The 17340-nt window shown below is 41.4% G+C and overlaps 1 protein-coding gene across 7 annotated transcripts in view; it reads right to left on the bottom strand.

Moving 5' to 3' along the window:
• The window catches only part of PLXNB2 (plexin B2), a 258286-nt gene that overhangs the window by 33551 nt on the left and 207395 nt on the right, over positions 1 to 17340 (bottom strand). For all 7 annotated transcript variants that reach the window (XM_030479224.1, XM_030479220.1, XM_030479225.1 and 4 more), the window contains 2 exons: positions 16793 to 16941; positions 13647 to 13755 (listed from right to left, as the gene is read on the bottom strand). In XM_030479224.1, coding sequence (XP_030335084.1) covers positions 13647 to 13755; positions 16793 to 16941 — 258 coding nt within the window. The remainder of the gene's footprint in view (positions 1 to 13646; positions 13756 to 16792; positions 16942 to 17340) is intronic.

The following is a 17340-nucleotide window of genomic DNA, read 5'->3' on the forward strand; positions in this document are numbered from 1 at the left end:
AAGAATATTAAGATTCCCTTTATCTGGTAAGGCTCTTAATTGCAGTACAATTGTTATCCTATTCTTAAGCAATGAGCTTGCAAAGAAAGAAAATCTGAAAAGGCAAAACTTTTCTTTATGCACTTAGAACCTTGGAGCAGATTTCTTAAGACCAATTGAAACAAGCAGACACTCTTCAAAATGGTTATGAAATTTGTTTGATATTTAAATTTCTCAAATAAGTTCCCTCTTGTTGTTCTCAATTCAGTCTTTGTTTCCGTGATTGTATTCTGGGAGCTATGACAAATACTGTAAATTAACAGTGAGGGCTTTTCATGTAATTGTTTCATCGCTACCCCTGCTTCCAGTTGAGAAAAGCATCCTTATTCAGGGCAACACTGAAGCTGCTGAATCAAGAGGCTGACCGAAGACATATGAGATGGGTTACCAGTCAGCTCCATGGCCTGGCCATGCCTGCAGACATGCCGCAGCTCTCGTGCCAGGGTGGTGGCTGCCGTGCATGCAGGCACAAGGTGGTTCTGTGCAGGTGGCTGCCATGTGTGACACACACACAGGTAGGATGCCAGGTCCAAGCACGCGGCAGGGGCATTGCTATGAAGGACCCTGCATTTGCTAAAGTTTACCAGATCAACAGCATAGGGAGGCTGTGATTAGGTAATGCTTTTTCTGATATATAACTGTGCTTCTTCATCCATATTCAAACACAAGCTTTCCTTAAATGAGTCAAATAAGCAATCCCAGTCTCATGTATATTTGTAAATGACATCTGCTCTCCTCCTCCTTGTGTATAACCTTGCTAAAATGGTTGACTGATAATAAAGTCCAGGCTTGTGGCTATTCGGTATGAAGTGTACGCAAACAAAGGAAGAGCAAACAAGTTTGAAAGCTTCCCTTGCTGATGAAGGTTTCCCTGATCACCATCAGACCGCACTGATCTCCCACTCTAAGGAGGAAAAACCGTGCTCAGAAACAGAGAGCAACAAGCCCAGACCTTACTAGTTATGCAGCAAAGCCCCTTCCCCCATGTTGTTTTGCTCAGGCACAGACTGCCATCTCTGTGACAGCTTACAGCTACATAACTGGGGGCCCAGGAATGGCAGGGAGGGGGGGACTGATGTGCAGTTTGGCTCAAAGCTCAGTGAGCCATTGACGGGTTTTTAACAAAAGGCAGGAATCCATAAAAATGTATCCAATTGACCTCATGGTTACATTACAAATCTGTTTTATTGAAGTACAGATTTTATGGAAACACAGAGAACTCATACTTGCTGTGCCTATTTTAGATTTTCACATCTGAGCAACTTCCCTCCAAAGGAATGCATCATGGTTCAGCACACTTCACAAATCCGCAATGACAACTGTAATTTGCTCTCAAGTCATTGAGCTTTAGGAATATGCTTTAACACTAATTGGGTGTCAATTGCTTTTCTTCCCTGAGAGAAATCTGTTTGTAAACCCTTCAATCCTCAAGATGTACGTTGCTGGAGCATATGACTGCTCTCATGTGCTAACCTTTGATTTCATTTTAATTTAATACATCAGTCGGGTTACAAGATTTTATGTAGAGAAGTGACTCAAAGTCATTTTAAAGCATTTTTTTAAGCAAAAAGGAGCCTTGATTCAATAAAACAGAGTTGACTAAAACTTGCTCACTTAGGTCTATGTAACAGTCTCTGTGCATGCTCTTCTTTGGATTTAATTTCTTGCTCATTTAAGCTAAATTGAAATAGGTCACACCGGGGTAAATAAGAAGTTTGAGGGGGGCAGTTTTAAAAATCACACTTGAAGTTTAAATTAAACAAGTCTAGAAGTGTGCTTCACAGAAAAACTCCTTTGTGCTTTTTGTAACACCTTATGTTACTGAAAAATTTACAATCAAATTTTTTTTATAAAATACACAGCCAATAAGAGTTTATAAAAATGAATCAAATACTTTAATACCACATGGACAGAAAACCATACTTTTTAACAATTTCAAATTAAATCTTAATTCCTATAAAGTGTTCAGCATGTTGGACCTCTGTATCATCCACAGTAGAACCCCACAGTAATGATTAGCTGCATAACATGCCTGGGATAGCTTTCAAATGAAAATATTCCCCAAGAACCACTAAAGAATCAGTATGGACAAATTCACTATTGCTGAACCTGAGAAAAAAAACTTAAAATTTGTAGCCTTTCCTCTAAATACTCCCTCCACTTAAAGCCGAGCCTCTAAGGACAGACGTGGGAAGGAAAGGAACAAGAAAAGGTTCTGAAGCATCATACACCGCTGTTTCTTTATGTGAAATAATTGCCCTGTTAGAGCTCTGCTGGGTTATCTGATGGGTAACTTTGGCAGAGTGTCAGCTGGCTCTGTTGGTAACAACCAGTAAACATCAGGTGAGCCACGAACTCGAAGCTGAACCTTCCAGCACCATTTTCTGTGAGGGACCTTTTAGTGGTGGCCTTCTTTTGCCTCCCTAGGAACAGGGATGTATAGATAACCAAACAGAGAAGTTATCTCTGACTAACATAGCTGCAAAGGGAAATGGAAATAAGTATCTATTCTGTTTTCCTCAGAAACTGTTTTTTATCATAGCAAGACTCCAACCTGGCTGGAGTTTAAAGCCCAGCTACACCTGATGGGAGAATGCACCACCCATACCTCACCCCATCCGCAGCACAGGCACATCTTCAGGCTGAATGGAGAACTGAAGCCAAGAACCACTCTGGGAGCTAACACCACTAGGAGCCAAGGAGGAGGCGGAATAGCTGTGTTTAACCCTTGGTTTTTTTCTGTTTAATTGCTGTTCTTGCAGCAGTTCCTCAAACCAGCTTAATACAAAGTATTCATATTTAACCTATTTAAAGTAATTTTGCAAATACCAAGAGCTCTCCAGGCACAAATAATGTGGACACTTCATAAAGATGATCCAATAAGGAGAAGCTCAACTACACTCTATGTGCAGAGCAATTTTTCAGCGTAACTGCTCAGACAAAGCAGAGTAACATTTTGTTACTGTAAACTTGTCAGGAAAATTATATGATTAATTTTAACTTGTTATTTTCCATTTCACATTTTTCCCCTTTCCCTTCCTCTAAAGGACCTGCCAGAAAAAAAAAAAAAAAGTAGTTAAAATAAATTATGAAGAATTTGAACAATTTTAATAACAATTTTATTGCAAAACCAATGTGCTATGAGCAAGTTTTAACGTTCTCCTAAAATATTCATGGAGGGCTCAAAGAACAAAGCTACCACGGCCCACCTGGTGGTCTTCTTAGGAGTACCAATAAAGAAAAAGAATTTGGGTCATCCAAATGCTCCAGCAGAATGCATTTTTCAGAAATGCAATTAGGTAGATAGGATCAGCAGTAGAATGATATTCCACTGAACGCCAAGATAATTTGAAAAAGTGCCATCAGTGGTGGTACAAGCCTTCAACAAGAACCATGTTACCTAAGGAAAAGGTAGCCCCTCCCCATAGCTGACATGGCACTCACCAGTGGGACAGGGAGGTTCAGACCCTTGGAAGCTGCCTGGTCTAGTCTTACACAGTCTTATCTTATGCAGCCTAGCAAAGCCGCACATAACCCACTGCTCTACACTGCTTACCACAGCCCTGCGTGACATTCCTTCTCCTTGCAGAGGAAAATGAAGGGCAAAGGGTAAATCCTTCACTACAAACCTTGCTTGAAGGATAATAAAAATGTTGCTTTATCCAAGAGGAAACTCCCTTTAGTTTGGACTCAAGCCTGAGCAATACTGAATGTTCAACCACTACAAACTAGCACAAAAATAAACCTAGGACCTTGAGTGCTGCAAGATCAGTGATGCCACCTTTTCTAAATCCCCTCGAGGATTTCTTCTCTCCTTATTTCTGCCCTTTCCTCATTTCAGTCTCTGAATCAGAAGTATGCCTGCTGACATAATAAATACCTTGCTTCCAGTTTCAGCCCTCTGCACCTTGGGATTTTTGCTGGCTCAGTCAGAAGGTGCCTGGGGAAGTCACACTTTCTATAACATCCCAGCACAAGTGAACCACTATAACATCACATCACAGTGCTCAGTGCAATTATGATGGTAAGCAGAACATTTGATTATGTGTGCAATATGGAATTTGAAGCAGTCTTGTAATAATTCTTCTGGAAAACATCAGCCCTTCTGAGGACTTGGCAATTTCTCATGGACACAGTAAAATTTAAACAACCCTGCAAACACTAATTTAACCCTTGTTTTATAATTCCTTAAAGTGTAGAAAATCATAATTCATACATATTTCAGTCTTTTTCTTATTCTGCTTGAAAGGGAGGAATGTTCTTTCAGGCCTATACTTCTCCTTTTGTCACCAGGAAAATATTGTTCATGTCTTCCAGTTAGTTTAATGTTTGAGCATAAATATTTTCTGCAGTAACAGGTTACCTTGTTATGTGGGTTTTTTTGACAGTCTAGTTTAAAAAAGCCTGTTCCAACATCTGTCAGTTGTTCATAAGCCTGTTTCTTGACCAGTCTGGTAAGCCATCTCCTAGCACAGGGACTTCCCACCGCCGAGACTCCCCAGCATCTTACAATCTCTCTCACAATCATGTCCTATGTTTATAGGAAGCAGATTTGCTGTTCTGGTAAAACATGCACATCCACAGCTACGATGTTCAGAATAAAATAGAATCATAGCATCATTTAGGTTGGAAAAGACCCTTAAAATCATCAAGTCCAACCATAAACACAACACTAGCAGCTTGGAAGGGACCTACAACGATCGTATAGACCAGTTTGTCAACAGATGCAAATTGCTCTCTACTGCATGGTTTATCCTGAAGAAATAATTTGATCTTGACTGGATTTCTTGCTTGTAGGTCTGTGTGGATTGTAGCTTGCCAGTGAATGTTTTACATACCTCACATACAAGCCTTCCTTAAATCCTACTTAGGTGTGATAATATTGAGCTAGAGATCTCAAAATCTACCTGCAACCCAACTTTGCCATGTAGCACCAGACTGCTGGGTTAGCCCTCCTGAACTGATAAAGCAGCTTTCCTGGTGCTTTGATAACCATGAGGCAGCTTTGCTGGAAGGATAATAACACTATGAATAGGTTACGTCTTCTGCTTTTGTGACTGTGGTCGGTGCCCATCATGTTGATATGGTTTGCCTGAAAGCTGTGGTTTTCTGCTCCAATTGAAGCAGTGAGACAATGACAATTTCCAAGTCCTTGTACAATGCCTATAGTACATAATGTTCAAATAGTGCTAGTTTGTTTAGTAGGAAATTTGTTTATTCTCCTTGTAATACCAATGAATTCCCTTACGTGGCGTTCACATTCCTGTGTCACTGCCTTATCTTTTCATCAGGGACCAACCTGAGCTTCACAAACTATACTTTTTGCTTTTGCCTCACAGTAATGTCATTGTCTTGCAACAGTACGTCCCCTGAGGTGCTCTGTGCTTCATCAGCACAGAGGTACTGGGATAAAAATGAACTGGCAAACCAGCTTACACTGGCCCAAGTATGAATATAACTTCACACTCAGGCCATTTTCCAGTGTCCTGTTTTCTTCATCAGAGCCGGAAGTCTCTTCTTTGCTTGTATCCTTTGCCTCCTACCTACAAATCTGTTCACAGAAATGCTTTCATTGCAGTTTCATTCTTTCTGCATGCTAGAGGGTAAATTATCTCCATGTCTGTTCCACATATAATCACATTTAGACATGAACTTACTTATTAGCAGTGTACATGACTGCTGCTCTTACACAGCTACTGCAGATCCTCTGAGTATTCACATTTCGGCTCTTACATTTTTCAGCCTGTTTATTAATCTAGAATGAACTTTTTAATCTTTAATTTTTTATGACTTGTGGTTTGTCTTTTTGCATGGTTAGGAAGGCGATCTCATATTTCTTCAGGTTTCTGATTACAGTTTTAGTAACAGATACCTTTTACAGGCTGAAAAAGCTTTCAGAGAGCTCCGAGCATTTTAGATCTCTGTGGTCTGCTGGTGTCAAATCAAAGCACAGCTTTTACCTGGCTAACAGTGGGGTTACTCCTATTCTCTTCTTTTTTTTATCCAGCTGCTTTGCAATTTTCTCATTAAAGATATGCAGGTGCAAAAGACAACCATTCCCTCAACCTTTTTTCACTCAGTTGACTTACACTTGGGATCTGATCTGCCAGGCTGGTTTATGTTCTTTTTGACTTGGTTTGTTTGCTTTGCAGCTTTCCTGGTTTACACTGTCATGCCCAGCCAGCTCACTTCTGGTCCCTTGCACAGTATGCAAGAACAAGAGGCGTGCAGTCCTATGGAGCATCAGCTTGGTTCTGCATGTCTTCTTTTTCCATTTCTCTACTTTTCTACTTGTCTGTCTTGCGTATCCTCAACTTCTCATATTCCTGGGCATGACTCTCTAAATAGGGATACTATCTGCTGTAGTATTCAACAGTGGTAGGCAGTTCCTAGCCCAAGATCTACACCACTGAGATAAAATTGGTTACTCTTTAGCCTTCATTAATGCAGAAAATTAAAGAGAGAAACAACCGGCCACCAAGGAGCCTACTGGCGGATCACAAGAGGGGCCAGAAATTCAGGAACAGTTGGAAGGAAACAGAGGAGGGGAGCCTAACGGAGGTGCAAAGAAACCTTGGCACAAAGTCTACGCTTCGAAGGGGGGTGCTGGAGAAAACGTAACCGTGCCAGACCACAGGCAGAGACAACTAGGGAGGGAAAAGAGGATGGTGGCTGAGTATAACCCCATGATGCCATGAGAGATGCCAGCTGCAGCACAAGGGGAAGCCAGCAACAGATGGATGTGTTCAAATGGACATGATAGGCAGCAAATGGCAAAGCCACCTAAGCTCCTTTCTGCCAGCTCCTGTCGGCAGTGACCTCCTGTTGGGGGTTTGTGTTTGATGCAAATGCACATCTTCCAAGCAGGAATGGGCTCTTGTGCTTCCACACAAGCAGAGCACAGGGATGCTGTCAAGGACATGATGACAGTGCATACACGTGTGGGTAAGATTTTCACAACTGCACAGAGCACCTTATTGCTCTGCATTTATCTCATCCATTCCTTCCTCCACAAGTAACCTTTCACCTCCCTCATCCTGGTCGCAGCAGCAGTAAGTTCTGGCTCTTGAAGCAGGTCTGTAAAACAACTGATTCGTTACCAAAATCATCAGCCAAATTATTCTGCCAGCCCTTGCATATAACGCATACAAATATTCAAGGCATTAAAGGCACAGACCATGAAGTGCTGTAGGCACCGGCCACTTTTTTGGAGGTCAAAATGTCATTTCAGGGACTATAAAGGTAACTGCAGGAGCTAACTTAAGCTTCTGAACGGGGCACACAAGTCATTAGGAACTGCTTTTTCCCCCTTCGCTTCCCTCTTTTCTCAGACTCGAAGGAGCCTGCGTCTTGTTTCTTCAGACAAGCCACCCACTCACAGGATATTCAACCAGAAGATTTCCATTGTGCACTCTTGGCAGCCTGGTGTTCACCGCAGTGGCTGACCTGACCCACCAGCTCGTCTCATCACAGCATCCACAACACAAGCCAGGCTGGGTTATTTCTGCAACAGCAGCGAAGTGAGCTGAGCCCTGCCTTTCTGGGGCTGCTTTGTGCAACTCTCACACCATGTGAGCTGATCAAATGCTTCCAGGCAGCGCAGGTGCCCAGGCACAGAACTTGCCTGGCAGTGCACGTTGCGTGCTGTGTGCTGTGGATGGGATGCTTATGTAAACAGCTGATATTTTAAACAAGTAATTTTTTAGACTGCAGGCAGCATCTTTTGATCATGAGGCAGACACCACATGATTTTCTGAAAAGACCACAGAGCCTTGCTGACAGGTTTGATGGAGAAGTGGAAGCATGCATGACTGGAAAGACTGCATTATCATACAGCCAGTGTTCACTGGCAGCTTTCAAGCAGAACCACGAGCACTGGGTGTGGGACATGTATTTAAGTGCATAGCTCAGATGATAGAGAATTAAATCTAATAATAACCACATGAGGAAGGGCCAGCTTTGCTAAAACTCTCAGCTACCCAGGAGTTCTGGCTCCTTTGCAGGCTGGCACAAAAACAAGATGTGCTTCAGGACTCAGGAACAAAATAAGATCCTCTGGAAGCAATTCCAGACTGCTGCAGATGTGTGGCTTATCAGCATCAATCGTAATGGCATCCAGCATGTAATAATCCCCCCCTCCTTGCAAAAACCCACCCAACCCCCCCAACTACAGTGTAAAATCCATGTGCTGAGGTAAAGACTTGGGGAGAAAAATCAAGGAGTGAGCTAAACGCCTCCACAAAAGCCTTGTGGAACTATTGGCCCTGCACTGGTGAGAGCTCCCAGAGCGATTGCTTCAAACATCAAGAAGGTAAGCAGAGGATGGATGCAGGTAAGAGGAAACTACCAAGTTAGGAGTAGATTAATGTGGAAGATTGCACCTTGTTAAATGTAACTGTGCTGTTCAGGTTCACATTCAAACTACCAGTATGCTGAATAGTTTTGTTCATGTTTGTTTTCAGATCAGACTCTAATTTATCCACCCTTCTTCTCTTTTGGGTATTCATCTCATCTTGTTTAGGTAAATAGACTTCCTGAATTATTAAAAGTCATTATTTCCAAGCCAGTCCCTAAATTACCTTCAGCACCTCAGAAATGTATTACACTTTTGCAAAGTTCTACCTTTAATTTCACCACCTTACATTTATTTGAGCTTTCTGAAACACTATAGTCTTTTTAATCTGCATACCCTAAACCCCACAGAATTACTCTTGCAAACAAATGCTGGAGATCCCAGAACCAGCTGCAAGCCCTCCATGGCTCGAGTCTGAGGATGAGGTATTCTGAGAAAGGAATCATGCTTTATATGGGATTAGCAAATCTGGGCTATATATCTAGGAGAAGCTTAACTCCTTCCTTTGATACTGCTTCTCACTGTTACAGTAACAAGCAAATCAGATAAAGTTAACAATAACAAAAAAGCAGGACTGGCCTTTAGCCATGTTACTGCTCCACCTGCTCAGAGACCAGCCAAGCTGTCAGTGCTCCAGATGGATAGCTGGATATTAAAATTTAGCATCACTCCATTTCTATTTCACTAAACGGGAAAATGGTTATTGCCTGATCCTGACTATAGCAAAAGAACAGAAATGTCAGTAGAGGAGGACTGGGTTACCAGAGTTTAATTTCACTGGAATGGCTGGACTTGAATGGCACTCAGGTTGGATAGAGAAACTGTGATGGGTAGGGAGAAATAGAGCTTTCCTTCCCTGTTATGCAGCAAATATAGATGAGGTGTTTACTGCACAGCACAGACTCCTGTGGACCTAGGCATTTTAGCTCAGAAATTATTTTGAATTGAAACCATGGCTTCCCTTTTAACTGGATTTTTGACCATTTAATGCAGGCTCAGAAATGCACTGTGCTGGCAGATGGGGCAGAAACACGAGTCTGAGCCCTGTGTTGGGCTGACTATTGACTTCATCAATCCAGCTTTAAAAATGTATCTCATTGTTGAGACTGGTTACCAACAAGAGCCAAATGTAGCAGTATTTATAGAATCATAGAATAGTTTGGGTTGGAAGGGACCTTTAAAGGTCATCTAGTTCCAACGCCCCTGCCACGGGCAGGTACACCTTCCACTAGACCAGGTTGCTCCAAGCCCCGTCCAACCTGGCCTTGAACACTGCCAGGGATGGGGCATCCACAGCTCCTCTGTGCAACCTGTGCTGGGGCCTCATCACCCTCACCATAAAAAAACATTTTTCCTTATATCTGATCTACTTGATAACTGACTTCATGGTTTTGGTGGTAGGCATTAGTCACATGTACGAGACTGAGAGTGTGGGGAGTATGATGACACCTTTGGTGTACACACCAGGATGAGCAGCTGCATTGTCTCCTTGTGTACTATTTGTGCACTTCTGCCCTGTGCTACCACACACTGCATTTAGAGCGGTCACTGCTAAAGCTGAAGCTATCGTGCTTCAGGTGATCAGAACACACAGTGAAAACAGTGATAACTGGTCCTCCCCCATAGGAGGGCTCCTGTTCCTCCTGAAAACTTGTATTTGACAAACAGGTTTAGTTCCCTGCAAGCGGAGAAGGAGCTGGGCGTGACTTCAAGTGAAGGAACTGATCTGCTGGGTGCTGTGCCACACAGGTTGACCTCAAGTGAAGGAATTGAGCCACTGGACCCTGTGCCAGTGTGGAATGTGCAGAATGACCTGGAAGAAGTGGCAAATGATTGTTGTGGTGATTCCCTGCTGCGCAGGACAGAGGCACCGATCTGCCAAGCACTTGTCTAGAGAGGCTTGTTGTCTGCTGGGGGCTCAAATTAGAGATGTCATGGAAAGACTACCAAGGCTTGTCCACACATCCCACTATTACCCCCTGATGATCTTTCACGTGGGCACCACTGATACTGAGGATAACCTGGGAACTATCAAATGGGATTTCAGCTCTGGGGATGGTGGTCAAGGGCCTGGGGGCTGAGGTAGTTTTCTCCTTGATCCTTCCAGTTAGGGTAAGCGACAAAAGGAGGAGTAGACAGATTCACCAAGTAAACAACCAGTTGTGTTGCTGGTGTTGGCAACAGGGTTTTGGTTTCTATAACCATGGGACCTTGTTTGAAGATCGACAGCTGACTGGGAGAGACAGGATCCACCTCACTCAACAGGGCATATGCATCTTGCCAACAGATTGGCCAGCCTGGTAAAGAGACCTTTCAACTAGGAAAGGTGGGGAAGAGGAGAGTTATAGAGACCACACACACGACAACACAAGGCTTGAGTGGGGATACCTCCAGCAAGTGCATGCAGCCAAGGAAGTGCCTACAGGACCTGTATATGGGGTATCCTCTTGCACCCCTCCTGGGAAACTGACACACCCGAATACCTCTCTGAAGTGCCTGTATACCAATGCATGGAGTATGGGAAAAAACAGGAAGATTTAGAGATCTATGTGCAGTCACTAGGCTTTGATCTCATTGCAGTTACAGAGATGTGGTAGGGTAGTTCACATGACTGGAATGATGTCATGAATTGTTACACACTTTTTAGGAAAGACAGGACAGGAAGGTGAGGCGGTAGAGTTGACCTTTATGTGAGAGAACACCTGGAATGTCTGGAGCTCTGGGCTACTAGAATGATTAAGGGTGTGGAGCATCTCTCATATGAGGAAAGGTTGAGGGAGCTGGGTCTGCTCAGCCCAGAGAAGGCTCAGGGTGATCCGATCCATGTATATAGGTATCTGAAGGGAGGGTATCAAGAGGATGGGGCCAGACTCTTCTCAGTGATCTCAGCTGATAGGGCAAGAGGCAACAGGCATAAAGTAAAACACAGGAAGTTCTACCTGAACATGAGGAAGAACTTCACTGTGAGGGTGACTGAGCATCGGAATAGGTTGCCCAGAGAGGCTGTGGAGTCTCCTTCCCTGGAGATACTCAAGAGCCTTCTGGACACAATCCTGAGCAATGCGCTCTAGGTGACCCTGCTTGAGCAGGGAGGTTGGACTAGATGACCCCTGATGGTCCCTTCCAACCTCAGCCATTTTATGATTCTGTGATAATCACCAGCAGGAGGGTAGCCAGACAATGTGCCAAAGAAAGGTGGAAATACATAATAAAAAATTTACTTTAGGAAGGCTCTTGGAAAGAAAAGTATTTTCTTTTCTTTGTATACACAGAATAGAAGAGGTTTTTAACAAAGCACAGATGTCGCATGTTTGCTGAAAGAAGTAACCAAAGAAGTGCCTGAAAACAGAAGGGAAACAAGATTGTAGCTTTTAAGACATCAACTGATGTGATTGTTGCTCTGATTGTCTGTCCGCACACCAAAAGTGCTCGTGTCACGCTTGTAGAAGTGTGTGCCAATGCGCCGCCCTGTACTGACTTTAATCCTAATGCAGTTGCACAGTTGGCTTAATTTTGTTGTGAAACTAAGAGAAATGAAACTGGAAACCAATTTCACCAGTTTTAAGGCATGAGCTGTATTACTTGCCATTGCTTTGCATTTTGTAAATAGAGTCCCCATGGAAAGATTTTTGCAGTAAATAAAAATGCTTTTTATCAGCAGTTAGCTTAGATATCTGATATTTCAGTAACCTCAATGCAGGCAGAGACAGGCACACAGGGAGTCTTGGACTTGCAGGAATATATTCACAGGGATGATGCCTGTGCACGGTGGCTTCTCCTAGTGCCTCACTGATGAGCAATCAAGAATCTTTCCCTTAAGTAGCGAAGTGGCTGCTTATCTCATCTCCCACATGGGCTGAGCAGGGAATGATAGGAGAAAAAATTCACAGACAGGCTTTGAAGCCTACATGGGGGCTTCAGCTTATATTTCAACACACTCCATAACATCTTCATGTGGTTTTCATGCAAACCATGGGAGAATCTTTACACACAGAAGCATAGGAAAAGTGGTGTAAAATGTACGCAACGCAATTGGTTCACGTCAAACTCTCATCTCGTGAAGGGTTTACCATGATAGTGTCTGTCCTAGAGACCACAAACACATAAATGAGGGAGATTATGTTGTTCTCTGGTTAAGACAAACGAAATTGATGAAGAAAGACTTGATTGTAACCTACATTTCCACAATGGAACGGAGGACATTTTCAAGCAAAAAGGGTGGTTTTTCTTCTTTTTGCAGCGATATCACCAGGGAAAGGAATTATTTGCTTGGAAATTATGGAAAAAACCCACTTGATTTGAGAAAACAAGAGTATCCTCCTGTCAGGTGAATGTCATTCTTGACTTACTCCACCACTTACTGTCGACTCCTTTCCTTCTCACAAGATGTCAAGAATTAATGAGACAGAAGTAGAAATAAGGGAGAAGATAAAACCCTAACTCACCCTTTATATTTTATAGGTTTACAGTTTATAGGTGTAATTTTAAACATCAATATGAGGACAGAGATTATTTAAACCTCTCAACTATCACAATCACAGGATCTTAAGAATTTTGAACACCTGATAGATACAGAAAAGCTTCTTGCTGCTAAACCACAGGGCAGACCAGCTATAACATAGGGCCACATTTAGGGTAAACCAATTAAGACACAGAAAAAATTCTCCTTCATAGTGACACTGAAAACAAAGCATATGTGTGATATGAACACGCATCAAGCTGTCTGTGGCTCTGCATGACATATTTTTGAATGAAATAAATTATTAGAAAATTAATGTACCTTCATTACTTATTCTTTAGCTGCTCTGCATCCCTTCTTGTAATTAAGAACATTGGCTAGACTAAACACTGTGATTAAAATAGTGCATCAACTGTGCTTCTACAGAATACCTAAGTTTTTGCAGTGCTGATTCTTTTTTATTCAATAGTGACACTTTAGAGATATTATGTCACTACTGAATAAGTTCATTACAGTTTCTTTTCTACCACATCTTTTTAACTTGAATTGCAAACAACAACATGCTATTTGAGACCCTGGATCTATTGATCAGAATAGATTTTTGGCACACCCTTTGTATAAAGAAATGCTAAAGTTATGTGTTTTTTAACATTCTTGAATGACAGTGCTATTGATGAAACAAAGCTTGTAAGGCAAACACAAGCAACTCTGTGCCTCTGTGCTTAACAGGTTAACTTCCAACTTAAGTCATGCACGGTGTATAAAACAGGTCTCTGAAAAAAAAAGTGCACTTACCTGGTATGTAAACAGCACTTCACTTGGTGATTTACCCAGTTTTCCGTTGATGTTAACTTCAATTTGGCCGTGCTTTGGTTCATTCATTGGTCCAACTTGACATACAATCCTAGCGAGAAAGAATGTAAGTTTATCTGCTAGAAGTAACAGCTGCAATACCAATGTAATGTATGTGACCTACCACACACACCTCCAGCAAAACCACTAACTTTGCCTTATCCTACACAAGGTACTTGAATGCTGCCTCACATTCCCAGCAAAAACACCCAAGAATAGTTTAATCTTCTATCTAAAGGTAGGTAAAATTGAAACCTGAGCACTGTACACAACAGCTACTTTAGCAATCTGTTAGTAGAGGCCCCTTCTACAGAAGACTCAAATTCAGCCCACAAGTCAGATGCACCAATCCTACAAAAGGGTTTCACTGGAACTCGTGATGCTGAAAAAACCCAAAGAACTCCCTTGCTGTAAGAATCAGATTGTCAGCTGTCTTATAACTTTGTGTGTCCTAACTGCTGACACTTTTGTTGCACATCCTGCTATCTTTCATCTTTAAACTACTGTGTTTTCACAACTATGATCAAATTCCCTTTATAATTACTGTTATCTGGGAATAAATTCTCAGATAACCCACACAAAATCAGAGGTCAAGGACCAATGGCCAAGAAAACACTGCTTTAACTAACATTGCTGCAGAATGATAGCTAGGATGTTCACATTTTTATTTCAAACAGGTGATCCACAGAATACAAGTATGAAAATGCAATAAGGATTCGACATACTTGGAAACTGGGACAAATGCTTAATGGAGAGCTGATAATACAGTTAGATAAGGAGATATATAATGTTTGCAGCCTGTGCAGGCAGATTGTTTCATATAGGACACACCCTGAGGATCACTGCTCACTTCCATTGCTTTTTCCCTGCAGGATTATTGCTGTTCTTCTTTAAGCAATGCATACTACTTGAAAAAGAAAAACTCAAATAGAAAAAACAAAACAAAACAAACCCACCAACAGCCCTAAATTACTGGGTTTAATGTACTTAAATCGGGACTTATAATAAAAGGATTGTAAAGTCCCTCTGCAGATCACTCCAGACTTTTCTGTTGGGTACTGGCAAATGGACAAAATTCTTTAAATTCTTGCATGTCCTGGCATGTGTACGGCTGCCTGAGTCTGTTCCTCATCATCTCTCTACTGTATTCTTGGAAGTTGTATCTTCTTGTCAGGCAGAAACAGGAAATGGTGCCTTTGGAGGAATTTCTACCATATGTCAAGCTAGGGAAAGCAGTCGGGGGCCAGGGCTGGGAGATGTGGGGGGGAAACGCCGTAGCATGGCTAGCAGGGATTTTAGTTGAGAAAAGTTCCCTCCCCTCCTCAGCATTGGCATGGCCTCCCTTCCCCCACATTACAAATGGAAAACTACAAAGAATGAGAACACGACTTCTCGAAGGCCAACAATTAAATCATTGCAGAGCCAGAAAGCAGCCTTAAGTGCCTTAAATCTCACTGCTTTCCTGCCCCCGGGAGCAACTGTCTCCTAAAAATGACTAGCTTTTTACTGCAGAAGGATAGGGGAGCAAGGCTAGGCACTTATTAATTTTGTTTAAAATTCAATTAAATAAAAGAAGGTAATAATAAACCAAAAGAATGTAGGAAGATAAAGAAAGAAAATTGTAGATATCTATTTGGGTATTTTGAGTAAGTTCTTTTTCAAGGCTTCCCTAATGGAGAACATCCTTCAAATCCCCTAATTTGTTGATAAATGACATTATGCAAGTTGCATTTGTTCGCACCCATTACCACTCTGGCAGAGCTTAGGGAACCAGTAATGTTGCTATGATACAAGGAACCAGTCATCTCACTTCTGGCTCCTTTCCATGTATTTAAAAATATCAAAAAGCTTTAGAAAAAGCCAAGAGGCTGGGGAAATTCTTGTAAGGCTATGCTGCAATTCAGTGCAGCTTTTGCAAACACTGAAAATAGGGAATTGGAAAAGATGACTGTAAAAGAGTTGGGAATTTTGTAGATGGTGATGTAGATGTAAACACACAAGTGATGGCAATGGATTTGGGAAGCAGTAAGCGATAAACAGCTATATAGACATTCTTAAGTCCAAGGGGCCTGGGAAGCTTCTAAATGCTCCATCCATAAACTGACTAAAGCTAAATATTTTTCAAGAACTAAAAAAAATCACCTAAGCATCTTCAAAATCCCTTTCAAAACATGCCACAGAAATAGCAAAAAGTTACTGGAGTACACTTTAAATTAATTGGAGAGAAAGAAAGACAAGGTTTCAATTGCAGATATAAATATCAAAAGTGAATGAAAGATCACACTGCTTAAAATATGCTTAATATTACTTTATATTAATATTACTACTGAACCTTCATGCTATGTTTTTTATTAGCTAATATCAAAAGGGTATTTCCCTCTTGAAAATAGATGCTTGAGATAATCTGTAGTAAACATCTAGAAGAATTTAGGCACTTCGTTTTAGTTTTTGGCACTAAAGGTTAAGTTTGGCACTAAGGTTAAGGATAACCTTAACAGTGTGACAGGTTATCTTCAAAGCATCTACCAACCTGCTTGGTCCATTCAACATCCATGGGCTTGTTGGCTCTGGGATGAAATTCAGCCATCTAAAGCTAAAGCTACCCTAAAGCCAAGCTCCCTCCCTGCCCCTAGGAAAGAAGCTTTGCGGCTGGACTAAACCAGAAACATTTAAACTTCCTCTTGCTTTGCCTACTTCCCCATAAATCTTGCATGCTTGGCTGCACTGTGGTTCAGATTTACCAAAGATTTTAATGACTAGATGCACACCTACAATGCCTTTAATTTAAAAACAAATAAATAGTCTTGAGATAGCTGCAGTTACAGTTTATGAAAGCTTTTCAAACGAATAAGGGAAAAAATTCAATCAATCAGAAGCAGGATGGCAGTACACTATTGTAAATTTGTTGCTGTATTAGCATCTATAACAATTTTAAATAGATTTAAATGTCACTATGAAATATTGCAGGTACATCACACTAGTTCTTTCTTCTATTGATAACCTTTTATAATCACAGGAAGATCATCTTTGAAAATGCATAGAGGTTTCTTTTTTCTTCTAAAATCTTGTGAAAAGTATCCAGCAATTACCTTGTGGAGACAGAGTAGAACTCCTCTTTGAAAAGACATTCCTTGTCTGCCACCATTATATTTTTTACATCTTCTGCTGTTATTCCCAAATTAGATCCCATTATGGTCAAAAGAATTCCACCACTTAGCGGTCCGGTTTTTGGTTCAATCTGTGTTTGCATGAGGAAATGTTAAAAAAAAAAAAAAGTGAAATTAAATACTTCACTGACCATCTTGCTCTTCCATCTTATTTAAAACTACTTTAACTTACCCACATTTCAAAAGACGTTTCTTGTAGGACCCATACAAAAACATGCTATTTAACTTTTTAATGTTAATTAATCACCTCTTACATTAGAACCAGTATCATCATCAGCAGATTTTGTGTCTCCTGGGGCACACAGTTATATACAAAACTCTTGCTTGGTGTTTACTCTGTTTTAAGTTTGCATCCTCCAGTAATGCATTGTGATTTTGAAAAACAAATGGATCAGGCTCCTTTTGTAATGATTCCATGGAGCTTTTTCTGATCTTCCTTATTGCATCAAATGGTAGGATGCTGCAGTACA

The sequence above is a fragment of the Strigops habroptila genome, chromosome 3, assembly GCF_004027225.2.
Source record: "Strigops habroptila isolate Jane chromosome 3, bStrHab1.2.pri, whole genome shotgun sequence".
Lineage (NCBI taxonomy): Eukaryota > Metazoa > Chordata > Aves > Psittaciformes > Psittacidae > Strigops > Strigops habroptila.